Below are 19,340 nucleotides of genomic sequence, written 5' to 3'. Positions count from 1 at the left end.
TTCTTGCCTTCCCTTTTAGGCTCTTTAGAGCCCACCCACATTTCACCTCCTATAATTCTCTGTCTCCCTTCATCTACAGGGAGCAATCATTATAATTTTTTTTTAGGATAAAGACCATGGATCATTTCCCTGCTCATTTCTGGTGCTTGGCAATGGGCTTCATGGTTCTCCCTTGACCTTGTAACATAACAAATAAGAAGGCTTTTTCTCTCCCCTCTCAAGAGGCTGAGCAGTCTAGTCATAAGGTAAAGGTCTTTTAACCACCAGAGGTTTGAGGGTGAGGGTTAGTTCTAGGCCACATACACACAGGGTGGAACTGAAAGAGCATCTCTCTGCATGTTGCTCTCCTAGGCCAGCCTTCACCTGAGCCTCCTCTGATCACCGGGTCCCTTGCCTTAAGACCAGTATTCCTTCTGCCTCAGCTCTGCCATTTTGAACCTCATCACCTGTTAGAGCTGACCTCCCCTTCCCTATTCCCACTCTACCAACTCAAGTGGCTGTTATGTGGACCCAACCTGCTGTCCTCATTTTGTCTGTGTGGTACTCACAAGCATGTGTGCTTTTAGTCATGATAACTGGTAGTGATGTCTCACATATAGGGGCATTCATCTGCTAGGTGAAAGGTGAATATTTTCAATGGTACCATATCTGGTTTTGTAGATGGAGACTTAATAGTGACAGTGTAGCTCCAGAGCCAGGCTTGTGCCTGCCTCTGGGTCAGGCTAGAGGAGTGCATGGGGATATGTAGGGTACAACTATCTTTCCTATTCATTTCTTTCTTTTTTTTTTAATATTTTTTTTTAGTTGTAGGTGGATACAATACCTTTATTTTATTTTTATGTGGTGCTGAGGATTGAATCCAGTGCCTTCCACATACATGTGAGGCAAGAACTCTACCACTGAGCTACAGCCCCAGCCCTTTCCTATTCATTTCTATGTTTAAGGACACAGACCGGTTTTCAAATTCTTCAAGTTCCCATAAAACTTGAAGAACAGTTTGTTCTTGAAGGATTAAGTTGGCCGTTCTCACAATTTTGCCAAGGGACAACAGCACCACCTAGGGGCTTTCAAGGTCTTCTTTCAACAGTGAATTCAGACACAAGTAGACACTAAAAGATGCTGAACAGTGATTATAGGCGAGTACAGGCCTAGTGATCTGTGTCCAGGTGGAATGGGCTCTCGGGAAATCTTGTGAAGTAACTGTCAGAGAAGGGGGCAGGAGAGCCATGTGCTGGGAAACCCATCTGCCACATACAGCTGCTGCTGTTCCTGGTTGACGGTCTAGAGCATTACCCTACCTCTGGTCACCAAGAAAAGGCCCTGAAGTTGTAGAATTAGTTTAAACCATGGGGAGAGATGATGCTTCTAACATTGGGATTTTTTTTTTAGACAGACAACTTCAGGGCCTTCTCTGATAGTTACTTCACAAGACTTCCCGAGAGCCTATTCCACCTTGAAACAGATCACCAGGTCCAAGAAGCAAAGGCCTTTGAGGATAATCCATCTTTATTTTATACTTTTGATGTTGAGTACCAGAGAGGTGCACCTGGTGTCACAAGGGGTTTCCAACAAAATTGAGGCCAAAATTTTTTTTATTCTGTACCTCTACCCAGAACCACCCTTAGAATAATCAAACATTCTTCTTGCCTCTGGTTTTTTTCTTTTCATCTTTTCTTATGCCAAAAGGCTTCACCCAAAAAATTGCCTGGGTGTGCGCCAGTTTGCAGAGACAATGATGTGTGCCGTGCTGTACGACGCAGCCAACAGCTTCATCCACCAGCACTTTGTGGAGGTGTCCATGTCAGAAGAGTTCCTAGCCCTGCCCTTGGAGGATGTGCTCGAGCTCCTGTCCCGGGATGAGCTGAATGTAAAGTCAGAGGAACAGGTCGGTGACACAGTGGCAGTTTGCACAGGTTACACAGTGGATGCTCTTCTTTCCATCAGTGTTTTCTGTTATTTTCTTTCTCACAAAATTAAGATCATGACATATAGACAGATAGTTTTATTATAAGTATTTTTCATGAAAATTTTTCGTATATTTTAGTGTCTAAATAATATTCTGTTTATTTTATCAACCCCACTTTCTTCCCTTATTCTTGGGTATTTGGGCTATTTTCAGTATTTACTATCAGAAATGATATTGCCATGAACTGGATATAATAAGCTTAGATAATTTTGTGAAAGAGTATTATTCTGAGAAAGAGGATAACATTGTGGCAGTCAGGAGAGGTTTGTTTTTCTTAAGGTGGAAGAAATTACTACATACTTGACTCTGATGGGACTTTTCCAGAAGAGACAAGAACAGGTAGAGAAATGGAAGAATAGTTACTGGGTGATATTTTAGAGTGAAAAGAGACAGAGTTTAGGGCAGGGAATGTGTATTTAATAGGAGCACTGCCATCCACACCCAGATGCAGGGAGGAGAGGCTAGGGTGCACACACCCAGGTACAACAGAGGGAGATGCTTTTTTCTTTTTCTTTTTTTTTTTTTTTTGAGATGCTGCTTCTTATTAGCATTCTCTTCTGAGGAAGGTGAGGAGAGATGAAAGGATATGAAGCAGTCTTCTATGGGAGAGTAAATGGATACTGCCAGGCAGATGAAGAGGGCTTGATATGAAGCATTTTTTTATTTTATTATTATTTTGGGGGGTACTGAGGATTGAACCCAGAGATGCTTTACCACTGAGCCACATCTCCAGCCTTTTTCTTATTTTAAGAGGTGGTCTCACTAAGTTGCTAAGGCTGGCCTTGAATTTGCAATCCTCCTGCTTCAGTCTCCCATACCACTGGAATTAAAGGTGTGCACCACTACACCTGGTGATAGGAAGCAGTTTTGTGGGGTTGGGAATATAGCTCAGTTGGTAGAGTGCTTGCGAAAGGCCCTGGGTTCAATCTCCAGCATCACACACACACAAAAAAAAAACAAGAAGCAGCAGCAGCAGATTTGGGACTATGGCTGTAGCCCAGTGGTAAAGCACTTGCCTACCATACACAAGGCACTGGATTTGATTCTCAGCACCACATAAAAATTAACAAAGAAAATAAAGGCATTTTGTTTATCTACAAATACCAAAAAAATTTAATTAAAAAAAGAAAAAGAAGCAAATTTACAGTAAAATTTTCAAAATAAACTGATCAGCTCCATTGTGTGGTCAGCCACATGTACTGATATCGGTACAGAATAGGGTTGAGTTGAACTTGAAGAACTAGATCTTACTGGGTTAGAGATCTTTTTTTCCAGATGAGTGTGACTGAGAGAGGAATGTGGCATGAGAATTGGGGGCACCTACATAATAACCCATGGAGCCCATGTTGGTGGAGAGACAAGGAAATAGGCTAGATATGGGGAGCTGAGAAGGAGGTGGGGAACAGTGTCAAAGACTGATGGGAGTCAATTCCTGAACTGAAGGGTTGAGGTGGTGATTAGTGCTCATTTACTTAAAACTGTGGAAGACAGGAAGCTCTTGATAAAACCAGTTATAGTCCTCAGGGAGGGTGAGGCTATTGGTAGAGAGAGGTTCGGGCAACCACAGGATCCTCCAAGGACAAAGTAGACAGATCTTATTGGAATGGTTCAGGAAAACTAAAATGAGAACATAGGGTGTTGGTAGCCAGAGAGGAACAAAAGACAATGCTTTCTGTTCCTGAGGCATTGTGCAAGTTGCCTTAAGAGAATGATGAGTAGCTGTCATATCTGGGTACAGGGTGGGGAGGGCTGGCAGTGAAGGGCATTGAGTGTGAGAATAAGGAGTTTGGACCTGGCCCTGCAGGCACCAAGATCTTCACTGCCGAAAGGCCTCTGTCTTTGGTCAATAGAGAAGTCTAACCAAAGGCCAAGCCCCTTGGAATATTTGATTGAATATCAAATATTGACGTGGCCTTGACGTGGCCTGCCATGGAGCTGGGCTTCATCAGGAGCCCCAAGTCTGGGAGGAAAACTGTTGCACGTTAGGCACAACTTATCTAATTTCCTGAATGTCTAAGAGTCCTTGACTCCTGAATATTAATTAGTGATTGGAAGTGACCCCTGGGTTTGGCAGTATGGGCACCATCATTTAGAAGGGAAGAGTGGAGCCTTATTCCAAAAATAGGATATTCTCTCCCTAGCTCTTCTGCTAATTAGTATGACTGAGGCAGCTCACATTTATTTGAGTGATGCATTGTAAGGGCTCTAAGTTTTTTTTTTTTAACACCTTTATTTTATTTATTTATTTTTATGTGGTGCTGAGGATCGAACCCAAGGTCTTGCTTTACCTCTGAGCCACAACCCAGCCCAGTTTTTAAAGGGAGATAATTTTGTGGCTTGGGCCATTAAGGAAGGACCCTTGGAGAACATGGATCTCAAGCTAGGCCTTAGAGAAAGGAGAGAAACATTTAGACAAAAAGGAGGAGAGGAGAAGACATTCTAAGAGATGTTCACAGAACAGGGGAATCAGGGCCCAGCTTAGCTAGAGTAGAGGGAGGTGTAGAGGGAGTTTAGAGGGGGTAGGGTACAGGAGCAGCAGGAAAGGAGAGAAACAGGCATTTTGTTGTGATGCAGGAATGAAAATTGTATCATTGACAGTTTGTCATTAGGAAATCATAATGAAAGCTAGGAAACTGTTAGAATAACAGTTTGCATTACAAAAGACTGGGCCAAATAGAGTAGCTGGGAGTTGGAGAGAGAGCAGTAGATTCAGGAGACAACTAGGAGGAAACGTTGATGGGTTTCAGTATAGGAAGTGGAGGGCTTGAGATTGGGGGTAGGGGTGTATCCTCTGAGTTGCTGCCACAACACCCATTCTTTAGGTCTTTGAAGCTGCATTGGCCTGGGTCAGATATGACCGGGAACAGAGGGGGCCCTGCCTGCCAGAGCTGCTGTCCAATATTCGCCTGCCTCTCTGCCGGCCCCAGTTCCTGTCAGATCGAGTGCAGCAAGATGACCTGGTGCGTTGCTGCCACAAATGCAGGTGAGCAGAGGCAGACTTGCACAGGACAATGCTGAGAGTCTATGCAGAGAAGAGGATTTGGCCACCTAGTCCAGCTCAGGGGAGGAAGGATTTGGAGTGTTCTAATTCATGGCACACAGATTGATCTGTCCTCTGTCTAGAATGGAAGAGGAAGTGGAAGAAGCCTGAGTCTTACACTGTGGGCAGAAAAATGTACATGTGAGAGCATCAAGGCAGAAGGGCTTTTCTCCCCTAAGTTATCTGAGTATACTCCAGCATCTTCATCCACTGAGCTCTTGTGAGTGTACAAGCAATCTATACTCCCTGCCCTGGCCCTGCCCGTACTGGTGGTACAAATGGGACTTCCTGCGGCTCTTAACCCCTTCAGTAAATATGGGTCAGTGCACTGTCCTGCTGTGGGTGTAGGCTTTGCATCTAAGTGATGGGTGAGGGGAGGACAAATTACTGGCATGGGAAACTTCTGTCCAGAGAAAAGCACTGATGACATGACATAGTGTATAAAATTAGAGCAGCAGAGAAAAATGTCCATCTTCCAAATTGCTTGTCATACCCACAGCAGTGAATTTTTTTCCTCCTTTGCTGACAAGATTTTTGCACATATACAGCTCTCCTTCATTTTCTCACACCTAGTTGAGATCAACTGGTTCAGGAGAAAGTCAGTGGCTTGGTGCAGGTAGTGTGAAGATGTAAAGTAGCTGGCACCCTGTGACCAGCAGTCCCAAGAGTGCTGTTGAGGAGTGTGAACAATGCTGTTGGCAATGCATAGCTATCAAAGTTCTTAGAAGAACAGCATAGACTAGTGTGGAGGGGGTGCTGCAGAAGCAGATTGGAGGCAGGGAAATCCATCCAGAACAGTTGGTGGCTGCAGTCACAGTGCAGGTGAGAGATAATTGATTACAAGGTGTGTGCTGTGGTTCAGTCATGGGGTGGAAAGAAAGAGGTAGATCTAGCCAGCATTAGGATGCAGACTGCTTGCTGAGCCTCCCCTAGCCCAGCTGTTTTAGCCAACACCCTGTTTTTCTCACACCTCAGTCTATACTTATTAGAAGACAATTGTTCTGGTTACGCTAGCTGAGGTGAGTTTTATTTGTCTTGCTCCTTCAATTTGAGCATGTCTCAACAGCTGTACATGGCTTCCTGAGATCTCACTTGGATTCTTTGAGACCAAACTTTCCAGAAAACTTCTCTCAGGTTTTCCTGCAGTTGAGGGTGGAGAAGCCAGGCTCAGAAGTGCATCTGTGGACTGAGGGCTGAGGATACCTCCTGTCCTAGCACCTTGCATGTTATTCCAGGGACCTTGTAGATGAAGCAAAGGACTATCACCTCATGCCAGAGCGCCGGCCACACCTACCCGCTTTCAGAACTCGGCCTCGCTGCTGCACATCCATCGCTGGGCTTATCTACGCTGTGGGAGGCCTCAACTCAGCAGGTATCTTGCAACTCCCCTTTGCAGAGCTCTACCTGGGGCTCCATGAAGAAAAAAGTACAGTCAACCTACCTGGCCATTGTGCTTTCTCTCCTTTGTGCTGTCACCTCCCCTGCCCTGACTGATGTAATTGCTCTGTGGTTAACACTTGTCTTGTATTCATACTATTGAATCCTAATGTCAGTGCTAAGGAGCCTTAAGCTATCCTTGAGGCCTAGCCTCTTCACATTACAGATGAGGAAACTGAGGCCCAGATAACTTTTTCTATGTTCACACAAGTTGCTTTGGGCAGAGAAAAGACTAGAAATCAAATGTCCTATTCCCGAAGCATCATGCTTCACTAATACCACATTAGCTATAGCATTTACTCAGCCCTAGCCAGGATACAGAGACCCAGTTTTATAATCAGACTATTCACATTGAGTCAATGGATCTCTGAAGTTAGACTTTGAGAATGTTACCAAGAAAAGGAAGATTATCCAAATATGCTACTCTGCCACTATCAGTAATCCTTCTTACTTTCACCCCTATATATCACCTCCTGTGAAGCACTCACAAGTCTTATGTTAGTGGCAGCTCTTATATCATACAGTCAGGTTTTCAGAAATGCCCCATGGGCCCTGTCCTCTTCAGTAAGAGTTGGTGGGCAGTCCTGAGCCATTCTGGTTTTAATTGAAACTTAAAGATGGCTGGGGTTGTGGCTCAGTGGTAGAGCACTTGCCTAGTACATGTGAGGCACTAGATTGGATCCTCAGCACCACATATAAAATAAATAAATAAAGATATTGTATTTATCTACATCTAAAAAAATTAAAATAAAAAAAAAGAAAGCTAAGGAGAGGTGGGTACTAGTCTTCTGCTTGTTAACCATATGACCAAAAGAAGTAAGTTGTTAACTCAGTGAATACTGGAGTGTAGCAAGTACTAAGTGTCCCAAAGCAGCATATACCAAGGAAGGAATTATTTTAATTGATTGTCATAAAAACCTGATCAAAAAGGGTAGAGTTGGAATTATCATTTCTTACTGCTGTGAATATTATTTATTGAGCACTAAGTATATTCTAGAGCCATGCAAGGAACTGTATCTATTTTGTCACGTAGTCTCATGGCAGCTGTGCCATAAATTTCATGTAGGAAACAGAATGGGGACACAAAACAACTTGCCTAGGTTTACTTATCAGGAAGTGAAAGTTGGCATTGGGATCCATGCTCTTCCCTCTGACCATGGCTCCTGAGTTAGAGAAACTGTGTCCAATTGCTTTATCCTTGACTTTAGGCAGGTGATGGTAACTGAAAAGTACTATCTCAATAAAGTAAATGCTTCCTATGTGATTCTGATTTTCCTTAAAGAAAATCAGAGTTTACCATGGCTAAAATTTCTGCATGGGGCACTTGGGCCCTGAGTAATTCTATGGAAAGAGAGCTAATAGAATCAAGTCAAATGTTCCATATAATCAATGCCCAATAGCTATGATCTAAACAAGTGGTCTCATTTGTTTTAATTTGAGTAGCAAATTTTTATGCAGGTGATTCCCTGAATGTGGTGGAAGTATTCGATCCCGTCGCCAATCGCTGGGAGAAGTGCCATCCCATGACAACAGCCCGCAGCCGGGTGGGTGTGGCTGTGGTGAACGGGCTTCTCTATGCCATCGGGGGATATGACGGCCAGCTACGGCTGAGCACTGTGGAGGCCTACAACCCAGAGACGGACACATGGACGAGAGTGGGGAGCATGAATAGCAAGAGAAGGTATTCTGGAAGCCATGTGCAGGCCGAGCACACACACTGAGCATCTGGGGAGCGCCATGCTAGACGAACAGGGGCACGTAATAAAGTAAAATACAAGCTTTGGCCTGGGAAGGTCTTGCAACCAGGCCAGCCTCTGCCAGCACCTCCTGGGAGTGAGCCCCCATCTGCTTAAACATAAAATACCTGCCTTGTCCTTTGAGAAACCTGGGGAAACAAGACATGGACATGTGGAAGTTGTATTGTTATTTAAGTGCCAGATAAGGACTGAAAATATGTATTGTGGAAGATTCAAGGAGGGAGAGAAACTGGACTGGAACATCTGGAAGATTTCAGGGAAGAGGTGGGATTAAAGTTGAAACCTGAAGAATAAGGAGGATTTAACTTTCTTTTTTAAATTTTTTTTAGAGAGAGAGTTCTTTTAAATATTTATTTTTTGGTTAGACACAATACCTTTATTTTGTTTATTTATTTATTTTTATGTGGTGTTGAGGATTGAACCCAGGGCCTCACGCACGCTAGGCGAGTGCTCCACCACTGAGCCACAACCCCAGCCTGGATTTAACTTTCTTAGTGATAAAAGGAAATCCAAAGTGTTTTTCTTTATATTTCCTTTCTCCAAGGACTCTTGCTTCATATCTGTTCCCGCTGCCCAGGGAATATATGAAACAAAGTAGTGTTTTTTACTTTAGGGTCACATAGGTATTGTGGCAAGATGGACCACGTTTTTATGTCACTGAACACATTCTAGCTATTTGTTGCCTGCTCACATTTCCTGAATAACAAGTGGGATTAGAGGATATCCCAGTTGTGCCTGCATTGAGCTTTCTCAGTGCAGAGCTGGTAGGCAGCATTTTTCCTTATGTCAGACATGTGCTTGGGCAGTGAGAAGGCCCATACTGCTCAAGGGATGTCACTGGACAAGTTCTTTTGCTCTTCTGTCCCTGTGAGGTCACTAAAATAAATGAGTGGTTTCACATGGTGCTCTGATGTCTTTCCTCAGAAGACTGACAGGAGACAGGAAAGCAGTCCTAGTCTCTACCCACTTAACCAGAACAGCTATGTATTTACCCCTCTTGCATTTTAAGCTTCCTTGACATAGACCCCGTTTTAAGGGGGGAAGCTACATGAATTTCTTTTAAAGGGACATTTGAAAACCAGTGGACCAGTTGCTCTTTATTGGTCTTTCTGCTTTGTAATTCTGTGATCTAAGTATTTGCCTCATAGACCCCTTCACCTTTCCATGCCTCAGGGTTCCACTTGTAAGAGCACGTGACTGGAAAGGAAAAAAGAAATCAAATGACGTATGTGTGATAAGGAAGAAGAGTTAACAAGAAAGTCCTTTGCCACATAAAAGTGTAATGGCCATGATACACATGTTCCACATTCGTAGTATTAGCATGTGACCACAAGCCAGGAGGAATCTTTGTAGCAATTAAAGACCAGATTCACAAAGGGATTGAGTAGGTTCATTTTGGAAGAAAAAAATATGTACATAAGGTCTGCACTTCCCAAGAATGCTTGCACAGTTCCTTTATTCGCACCACCTACCCCCACCTTGATGTTTCCCCGTCTGCCCCTTGGACACTTTGCAGCTTTCTTAAGTGGCTTTTTTGCTGTGTCAGTAGTCACTTGGCATTCCTTGTGTGTCTGTTCTGGGCCACTTCCTTGCTTCAATGTCAGTGAATTTGAAGTGTTGTCTGGGAAGAAAGTCCTCTGGGTATTTCTCTCCTTCACTGTGGTTAATGCCCTGGTATTAGGTTGCAGGGCCCCATTCCACTTCATCCCTTTGAAATTATAGGTTACCTAAAATGTTTCTTGGTCGTTCCTCTCCTAACCTCCCACACAGCTCTCCATCCTGCCAGTTAGCGCAGCCTCCTTTCTGCTCATTTTCCATGCCATTTCTCCGCAGTGTCGGAGCTTTCCTGCAGTAGACTATGCCAGTCCACACAGATCAGCACTTTCCCTTATCTCCTTACACTTGTCTTTACCACTTATTTTTTAGTTAATCTCATACATTCATTCTCATATCACTGTTGAACTCCTGAATTATTACTTAATTTTTATGTCAGATTCATGTCCGTATCTAGAAGGAATTTGTCATCTTCCTGTAGTCCTTGTCTAAGATAAGTCCCTTTTCCCCTTCAGGCTGGTTCAAAGGGTCTGATACTGTGTCCTTCAAAGGGTCTGATACTGTGTCCCTCAAAGGGACATTATGTGGATCAATTTAATTTGCTGTGTATACTTGAAAGGTATTAGTAACCCTGGGTATATTTTCCTATTTGTTAGACACCCAGATTCATTTTTAGTCATCATGTTTAAAAACAGTGAATTCGGCAGCTTGGCATTTCTCATAAGGCTTGTATAGAGTGGAAAATTATGATTGCACCAGACCACCACCCACCCCGTCTTTAGTGCTAAGAGTGCTTATCAGGTGAGGAGCAGGGAGTTGGGCTTGTGTCATTTAAATCCAAGGCACACCTCTTCTAAGGCAGCCTTGAGAAAAAAAAGCCCTATTCCCCAAGCTAGCAGCTCACTTATACTGCAATTTGTGATCCTTGCTTCCTTGCAGGGTGTGGTGAGGATTGGAAATAGCAAGCATGGAGTACCTGACACATGTAATAAATGTACAACAAGCAGAAGCTGAAGCATCACCCACAGAGACAGATTAGAGTCATGCGTGTAAAGAAACACATTTATAGTGAATTGAATGTGAAAAGTCAGAGGTAAAGTGAGAGCCAGTTATGCACAAAACACACAACAAAAATACTATTGAGGGCACACAGATGAATTTGAGGTCTTCCAGAAGATCCCCACTTGGTGAGAGATGGCAAACAGATTCTTGGCACCCCATTGTGCCAGAACATAAAACCCTTGAGGGTGGGAGCTTCTAAAGCTGGCACCTAAGATGGCGTGCCTTGAGAGTAGCTGCTGATGAGTGAATGGATGGTTGTGACAAGTGCTATGATAAAGAAGCTACTCTGGGGGCATGGGGCTGAGGGAGAGTGATTCTGGCTGAGGGATCCAGGACAGCTTTGGAGGAGGAGGAGGAGAAGAATTTGACCTGGGTCTCGCCTCAGAATGGTGAGCATTTCAGGCAGATTGAGAACTGAAACCAGCTGGAAGGGGAGCTAGCCCAGGGCTGCAGGGCACAAGAGGAACTATAGAGCAGCCTCAGTGGCTTCAATTTTACACCATTACTTAAGCATGTACCTGAGATTTAGGTCTAGAAAGAGTGATAGTTTAATTTCTCAGTGGGCATGAAAGGCTGCTCTATGAAGTCTAAGGCTCATCTTGGGTGACAGCTCTATCTGTTTCAGTGCCATGGGGACAGTTGTGCTGGACGGGCAGATCTACGTCTGTGGAGGCTACGATGGCAACTCTTCCCTCAACTCTGTGGAGACCTACTCACCTGAGACAGACAAGTAAGGATCCCCAACTCCCTGGGGCAACTTGAGCTTACTACACCATTTAAAAATTAGAGCTGCAGTTTTTTATTTAAGCCTCTTGAAGGTAGAAAATGTGGTACTATTTTGTCCATTTTAGTACTTTGCACATAGTAGTTATTTACTAACCCTTGATTAAATTAATGAATGATTAGATACATTTTTTTAAAGAGAGAGAATTTTTTAATATTTATTTCTTAGTTTTCGGCAGACACAACATTTTTATTTGTATGTGGTGCTGAGGATCGAACCTAGCTCCGCACACATGCCAGGCGAGCAGGCTACTGCTTGAGCCACATCCCCAGCCCTAGATAGATACATTTTTAAAACAATGGTTTTACTAGAAATTGGAAACATTTATTTAATGGTCTGTACCTCTTAGCTAAATCAGCCCATTTTAATGGAAAGGTAGGCAAAAGAGGATAAGAATAGATGAACAGTATAGTATGTTCCAAAGCCAGTAGGGTATGATTTGGAAAAAAGAAGAAAAAAGTTACATAGTTAAATAAACTTGGGAAATGTGGATGTCTTCTATCTCACCAGAATCCTTATCTTTCCATAATCACATTAGCATTGCAAAGGCTCTGGAAAATTCTGTGGTAGAGAACTCTGTTTAATAGGTGTTATGTAAAACCTGTCGCCATCTTGTGGCATAATTTTGCACAACAGTCTTTGGAAAACACTGATAGGGTTAGCCAGAATTTTTTTATTTCAACATTTGAATCTTCTCATGTAGCAAAACCTAAGCAAATGAGTTGGATAGACCAGTCAGAATGCTTTTAAGCTAATATTCTGTCTCTTAACCAACTTACTAGCTTTGGGCAGCAAGTTTTATGTTCAAGACCCTGTAAGTACTAGAGAAATGAAAAGTTGTACTCTGTTTGTATACAAGGGTTGAAATGCATTCTGCTGTCATGTATAACTAATTGGAAACCCCCCCAAGGAAAAAAAAAACACTTCCTGGTACTACAAAAAAAAAAAAAAGACACTATAAGTAATACCCAGTGTGGCGGGCTGTGGTTGCATTGTGATCATCCTACGTGGAGCCCTGAGTTTGGAGCCTTTGGCCCTCTTCTTCCCTGGCTTTGAGGGAAAGGCAAGGTGATAGGAATGTCTTCTAAAGTGAGATCTATTATGGATAGACAGTAGGAGGTGCTCATGATGAGCATAGATAGCCAGGGAGACAACATGAAGAGAGGCTCAGATAAGAATGTGCCCACTATCAGCTGGGTACAGCCATATATAAGTGTAATCCTAGCAACTCAGGAGACTGAGACAGGAGAATCACAGGTTCAGGGCCAGCCTCAGGAATTTAGCAAGACCCTGAGCAACTTAGACCCTGTCTCAAAATTAAAAAAAAAAAAAATACAGATGGGAATGTGGTAAAGTGCTCAATGGTAAAGTACTCCTGAGTTCAATCCCCAGTACAGGGGAAAAAAGAATGTGTTCACTGTAATCAAGGACAGCATCAGTTAGGATCTAGGAGTAGGGGTGTGGAGTGTGAAAGAAAGATAGCAGATATGGGTGGTATGTTGTAAGGGTAAAGGGAAGATAGGTGAAGACTATCTGGTAAATAAACACACTAAGAAACTTAGATTATGCCTGAAAGGAGACAATGAGGAGCCACTGGAGGAGCAATTCCCCTGGCTATATGAGTTTTGAGTGGGAAAGGTCGGAAAGCCAATCCATCTAAGAGATTTTTTTTAGTCCAGATTTTTTTGGTCCAAGTAAGGACCAAAACTAGACAGTGACAGTGGAAATGGGGACAACTAATGACCAGGAGACAAACCAGCCAGGACTTAGGGGCCACAAGAATGTTGAGGGTGAGGAAAAAAGCCAAATAAATGCTGGGGTTTTATAAATAAAGAAATTAGGTAGCTGAAGCTTCCACTAACAGGACCAGTGAGTTCGTCAGAGGAGGATCTGTATAGGAAAAACGGTTTGAGATATTCATGGTGATGAACAGAGAACTTGGGCTATGGGTTTGAAGCTCATGTGAGAAGCAGCAGCCAGAGAATCAGCAGAAGTGGTCAGAGAGGCAATAACTGGTAGGGAAAGTTAGCCAGACATGGTGGCACAAGCCTGTAATCCTAGCATCAGCAAGTGAGGAGTCTGAGGGAAGTGGATTTAAAGCCAGCCTGGGTAACTTAGTGAGGCCCTGTCAAAAAAAAAAAAAATGTGGGGAGATTGTCCAGGGCACAGGAGACCTAGCACAGTTCATAGGAACTTGCTAAGCTGTTTTAGGAGGACAGGAAAACTGAATCTCATTCCCTCCTCCTGTTTTGACTTTTTCTGAAGGTGGACAATGGTGACCTCGATGAGCTCAAACCGCAGTGCTGCTGGGGTTACGATCTTTGAGGGCAGGATATATGTTTCGGGCGGCCATGACGGTTTGCAGATCTTCAACAGTGTGAGTTTGAGCTCCTCCCGGGCTAAGGGCACCTACTCCTTGTATCTTTGAGAGTATTTTGAGGAATATTTCAGCCTTGCCATTGCTGGATAAAACATCACCTAGTGAGGTTTCAGCCTGTGTCATTCATCCTCGGAAATACTTAATTTCTAGAGAGGGAGAGCCAGTGTTCACAAAGGAGGGGTAAAGTGTAGTCACTGCTATCCCCCAAACCCATTTAGCTGTCTGTGGAATACCGCAAAAGACCTTTTGAAATTTCTACCCAAAGTAAGCATGAATTTGAATAAAGTTGTAACTCTTCTGGATATTTTGTTTGAAATTATAATTATGATTTTTAAAAGCTCAGCAGCAACTGAGTATGGTGGCACACACCTATAATCTGAGCTACAGCGACACAGGAAGCTAAGGCAGGAGGACTGTGCATATAGCTCAGTGGTAAAGGACCCCTGGATTCAATCCCAATACCACCAAAAAAAATTTTTTTTAAATGCTCAATAGCCTTTAAAAATAGTTCCCTAGAGCCCTCTGGACAGTCCAGAGATTCTGCTCTATCCCAGCTCTGTCATTACCTAGCAGGGCATCCTTGGATATACCCAGAAGTCATATTCGGTGATCCTCTCTTACTGCCTCCACATGCCTAAGAGCAGGCACACAGCCAAGGAAGAGCATCAGAGCCAGAGCTTACTGGCCAAGCTCCTTTCTCCAGGATCCCCCAGAGTCTGATTCCACATGGGCCTCTGTGCCCTGCAAGGCCACTTACGGGTCAGGCTTTGTCTCTGACTGTCCTTTACTTTACACTACAGGTGGAGCATTACAACCATCACACAGCCACCTGGCACCCAGCAGCTGGCATGCTTAACAAGCGCTGTCGACATGGCGCTGCCTCCCTAGGAAGCAAGATGTTTGTCTGTGGAGGCTACGATGGCTCTGGCTTCCTCAGCATCACCGAGATGTACAGCTCTGTGGCAGATCAGTGGTGCCTAATGGTACCCATGCACACACGGAGAAGCCGGGTCTCCCTTGTGGCCAGCTGTGGGCGCCTGTATGCTGTAGGGGGCTATGATGGACAGTCGAACCTAAGCTCAGTGGAGATGTATGACCCAGAGACGGACCGCTGGACATTCATGGCCCCTATGGCATGCCATGAGGGAGGGGTTGGTGTGGGCTGCATCCCTCTTCTCACCATCTAAGACAGAGGATGGGATATGGTGGGGAATGGACCTGGTACAAACATAGGCGCTTCCTTCCAGGGACAATCCCTCTCAGGAGAGGTTGTGGACCAGAAGATGGGGTGAAATATGAGTTTACCAGAGGTACAGTTTTTACAGGTGCTTTAGTCCTCCCTCACTGTGCAGCCCTTGTGACCCTGAGTCATCAAGACGTACAGCACAGGACAGAAGCCCCTCTGGGTCCCACAGCCAGTGACATAGAACTGCTTTGCTGGTCCACACATCCACAGGCTCCATCCAAGCCCAGCTCGCTCCCACCACAGGTCAGCGAGCCGCCCATTTGCCGAAGGTCTTCCATCTGATGCTCCTCACCTGCTTGTTCTGCCATTTTGTGGCCAGTTTGCCAGGGAAGGCTGCAGCGGCCAGGGCTGTTGAAAACTGTGGGGTCTAGCTGGGAGAGAAAGGACACACCCAAGTGTTCTTATTGCCTGCGATGGTGCAACTACAGCAGCGTGCTGGTGGCACACAAGCATGCTTCTTCCTCCACCGTAGTGCACCGAGGATTTCATCCTTGTCTCTGGGTAAGCAGGGAGGACAGAAGTCTTTCCCATGTCTAATTTTGGGATTTCAATGAGATCTTTTTCATCTTGCCCAAGAGAATCAGAAGGGAAAATGATACTTGAAAGAAACTGAAGGAAATTTAAACAAAGAAACACTTGAAAGAAACTGGAAATAAAATACCTTTTTTTTTTTTTAAGTGAACAATTTTTTGCAGGAAGAAAATATAAAGACACTAAAAGCAAATATATATTTAAACGGAAAACCGTCAAACTCGAGCATGGCGGTATCTACTCCCATATTCGGATCCCAGGGTCCTGAGGCCTCGCAAAGAAGATGGGGTTCCCTCTGAGCCCCACTGTGTCTGGAATCAGTGCATTCTCGACTGGTCCTAGAGCAAGGTGCTCATGGGGTTTGTCTTCCACACCCACCATCAGAGGACTTTTTTAATTGTAGGCTTAGCGAGTCTGCTGAATTACTGCCACTCTTCTAGGTGGGAGCTCCTGGCTGTCGCCGTAGGCTCCAGATGCCCCTGTGATTATCTCCCACTGCCACCACAGCACTCATTCAGATTCCCCATTCCCACTTACATTCCTTCCTTTTTTGACCAGCAGGAAATGGCATTTCATAGACTCTTACTTGCCCATGTATCATTCTTGTATAATTTTCCTCATTATAATGTTGCTGGGGCACATTGCCATTCGTACCTCTAGAACTTAACCAGGGGCTTGCTCCTTCTACCAGCCATGAGCTAGCTTGGTCTGGTAACCTCATCTGCCCTGCCATTCCACTGTTCCACCATCACCTCGCCAATTCCAGGGGTCTGTCTTCCCTGTATTCCTTGGCAGACCAACCAGCAAGGTGGATCTTTACATTCAAGCAAAACTGGCTTTATGACATAAAAAAACAAAAGGCTGAAAGAATCTTTTGCTGCTGCAAAGAACAGATTTTATATCTTTTCCTCTAATCTTGGCAAATGACCTCGTGAAAAGACTCTATGCTCCTTCCTCCTACCCCCTGGATGGGACCTTAATGTAGCACAGCAGGACCCAAAAAGGAGGACTTTTTTGTTACCAGTGCACTGGGCAGTGGGGGTGTCCTTCAACTGCTGCTGCCAAAATCTGGTTTTCTAAAATTCTTCCGGTAAAGGACTAAAAGAGGATACGATTCCTTTTAGCACAAGACTGAGTCTTAGGGTCCCACTCTCCACCTGTTTGGTTTCTTGTCCTCTGCTGCCTTCCTGGAGTGGCCTGGAAGCCTGTTCAGAAAGGCACAGTGTGGAGCTGGGGCTGTCTTCCCACCCCAGGACCATCAGGTTCACCTGTGTGTGCAATCGCCATGTACTCAGAGGGAAGGACCTTTGTTGCCTGCAACTTAGGAGCTGGGCCTCTGCTACAAGCACTTGAAAGTGATGTTTTTATTTTAATAGACTCAACAATCTGGTAGCTGATATAGCCTGGGCTCTTGGGAAGCCCCAGCATTTCTCACTCCCCATTGGTTTGTCTACAGAGGTAGACTCTGAAGGAAGTTGGGGTCTGTATTTCCGGTTAAGAAGAGTGTATCAGTGCTCATCTTGTTATGGACCCTTTCGTTTGTGAATTTGAAGCAGCACTGATGAGCCTAGATTGTGAAGAGCTCATCTAGTAGCTGTTGAGTAGGTCTTGCTGGGTCCTCAGGATGCCATTGTGGATGATAGATATTTCCCAGAGTCTGCTGCTCTCGTGGTGGCCTTCCTGAGTCCACTCCCACCTCCTACCGTAGAAGTTGCACTGCACACCTGAGGTCACTGTTTTCCATGTAAGATCAAACAAGTGCTTTCATCTGGGCTCTGAGCACAACTGAGCAAACACTAATTTTTTTACACTCACCCAGTCAGATCCCAAAGGGCTGGTCTGGCTCTTCAGTGTTGGAATCTTTCCAATAGCACCATGAAAAGAAGAGGCACAGCCCAAGGTATTGTGGAAAGGTTTTAACAAGGAGGTAGGGCAGCTGGGTGTGGTGGTGCACACTTGTAATCCCAGCAGCTCGGGAGGCTGAGGCAGGAGGATTGTGAGTTCAAAGCCAGCCTCAGCAACTAAGCAAGGCTCTTAACAACTCAGCAAAACTCTGTCTCTAAATAAAATATTAAAAAGGGCTGGGGATGTGGCTCAGTGGTTAAGCACCCCTGAGTTCAATCCTCAGTACCCCAAAATAAAGTAGGGAAGATGCTCAGCGGGCTTGGAGTCTAGCCCACCTCTGAACAGAGGACTATGGCTTTCATTGTCCTTGGACACTTCACCTTGGATGACACCCAGAGCCTCCCCTTCTGGGTCTCACCTGAAATTGTGCCAGATAGAAGCTAAAGACCAGCCTCTTGACTTCACAACAGAGAGATCTGACTGGGTAGGAGTTCAGTCCCCTCCACCCCAATTTATCATTTCACAGAATATCTTTTATTTATGGAACGCATGTCTTTTGTGTTAAGAAACCAAAGAGAAATAAAGAGAACACACCTAATAGTTTTTGCTCTTTTCTGATTTATTTTTTAACTATTATAAGTAAATCATATTTTTACTGTGATTCAGTGAATAAATATATTGGATAAAATATGAATAGTCTTGTGAAAACAAGGGAAATGCCAGGTGTACATACAGCAAAAGCAGCTTTTGAAAAGATGTCTTTTATCAGATGAGCTCTGGTGGGGAAACGCAGACTCCATTTGCATGTTGCTGCTGCATCTGTGTTCCTGTCCAGCCCTCCATTGCTCTCAGGTTTCCCCTTCTCTTCACTCAGCTGTCGGAAAACTCCAGAATTCCCTAATGGAACACAGCTGCCCTGTTGACTGCTGGAAACCAATACCTCCAGCTCCTTTTTTATGCTTTTGGGCAGAAGTGCTTGGGTACACACATGAAAGCTGCTGGGACAATTTCAAACCACATATTTATTTCTAGGTCCCTCCTCAGAGTGGGGTTCCCAGGACTGGGGTACAGCTCAGCACTCTGAGGTGGTCCAGGTTACTTGGTGATAAGAACTGCTTTTAGCTTCCACTTACCCAAATACAGCCATGTTCCAGATCTGCCTTCCTAAGGTTACATTGTGTTCTCTTTGGTTACATATGTGAGTCATCACTCCGGCTTTAACAAAAGTCAGCTTGTGGGCTAAGGTGCAACACAGTGGTAGAGCACTTGCCTGGCATGTGCAAGGCCCTGGGTTCCATCCCCAACACTGGGGGTTGAAGGGAATACATACATACATTATATATACATATATATATATGGAAAGTCAGCTTGTGGTCTGTCTCATTCATTGGTGATACTCTTGGATGGCAACTTTTTTGGGGGGAGGGTGCTATATCCCACATAGCCCCCATGTTTCACATATAACCACTCAATTCTCACTTGGTCCTCTCAGTAATCCCTAAGAGCAGGGAGCTCCCCCGCCCCCCGCCCTGCCCAGTACTAGGGATTGAACCCATGGGCATTCTACTACTGAGCTACCCCTCCAGCCCTTTCTGTTTTTTTTAATTTTAGGAGATAGGGTATTGCTGAGTTTCCCAGGCTGGCTTTGAACTTGTGATCCTCCTACCTCAGACTCCCAAGTAGCTGGAATTACAGATGTGCACCATTGTGCCCACTACACCATTCATTTTAACTGTCT

At 44.5% G+C, this 19,340-nt stretch overlaps 1 protein-coding gene across 4 annotated transcripts in view; it reads left to right on the top strand.

Moving 5' to 3' along the window:
• Klhl18 (kelch like family member 18) overlaps window positions 1-18,202 on the top strand; it is a 52,563-nt gene extending 34,361 nt beyond the window's left edge. For 3 of the 4 annotated variants that reach the window (XM_078029307.1, XM_005332930.5, XM_021731451.3), the window contains 7 exons: window positions 1,687-1,885; window positions 4,789-4,949; window positions 6,242-6,378; window positions 7,887-8,124; window positions 11,442-11,546; window positions 13,866-13,977; window positions 14,781-18,202. In XM_078029307.1, the coding sequence (XP_077885433.1) occupies window positions 1,687-1,885; window positions 4,789-4,949; window positions 6,242-6,378; window positions 7,887-8,124; window positions 11,442-11,546; window positions 13,866-13,977; window positions 14,781-15,167 (1,339 nt within the window). In that variant the 3' untranslated portion in view covers window positions 15,168-18,202. The remainder of the gene's footprint in view (window positions 1-1,686; window positions 1,886-4,788; window positions 4,950-6,241; window positions 6,379-7,886; window positions 8,125-11,441; window positions 11,547-13,865; window positions 13,978-14,780) is intronic. The other variant, XM_005332931.5, reaches the window with a different exon arrangement.
• Window positions 18,203-19,340: the final 1,138 nt, after the last annotated feature.

This window comes from Ictidomys tridecemlineatus, chromosome 2, assembly GCF_052094955.1.
Source record: "Ictidomys tridecemlineatus isolate mIctTri1 chromosome 2, mIctTri1.hap1, whole genome shotgun sequence".
Classification (NCBI taxonomy): domain Eukaryota; kingdom Metazoa; phylum Chordata; class Mammalia; order Rodentia; family Sciuridae; genus Ictidomys; species Ictidomys tridecemlineatus.
Note: the sequence above shows the minus strand (reverse complement) of the source record. Positions and strands in the feature narration are given on the sequence as shown.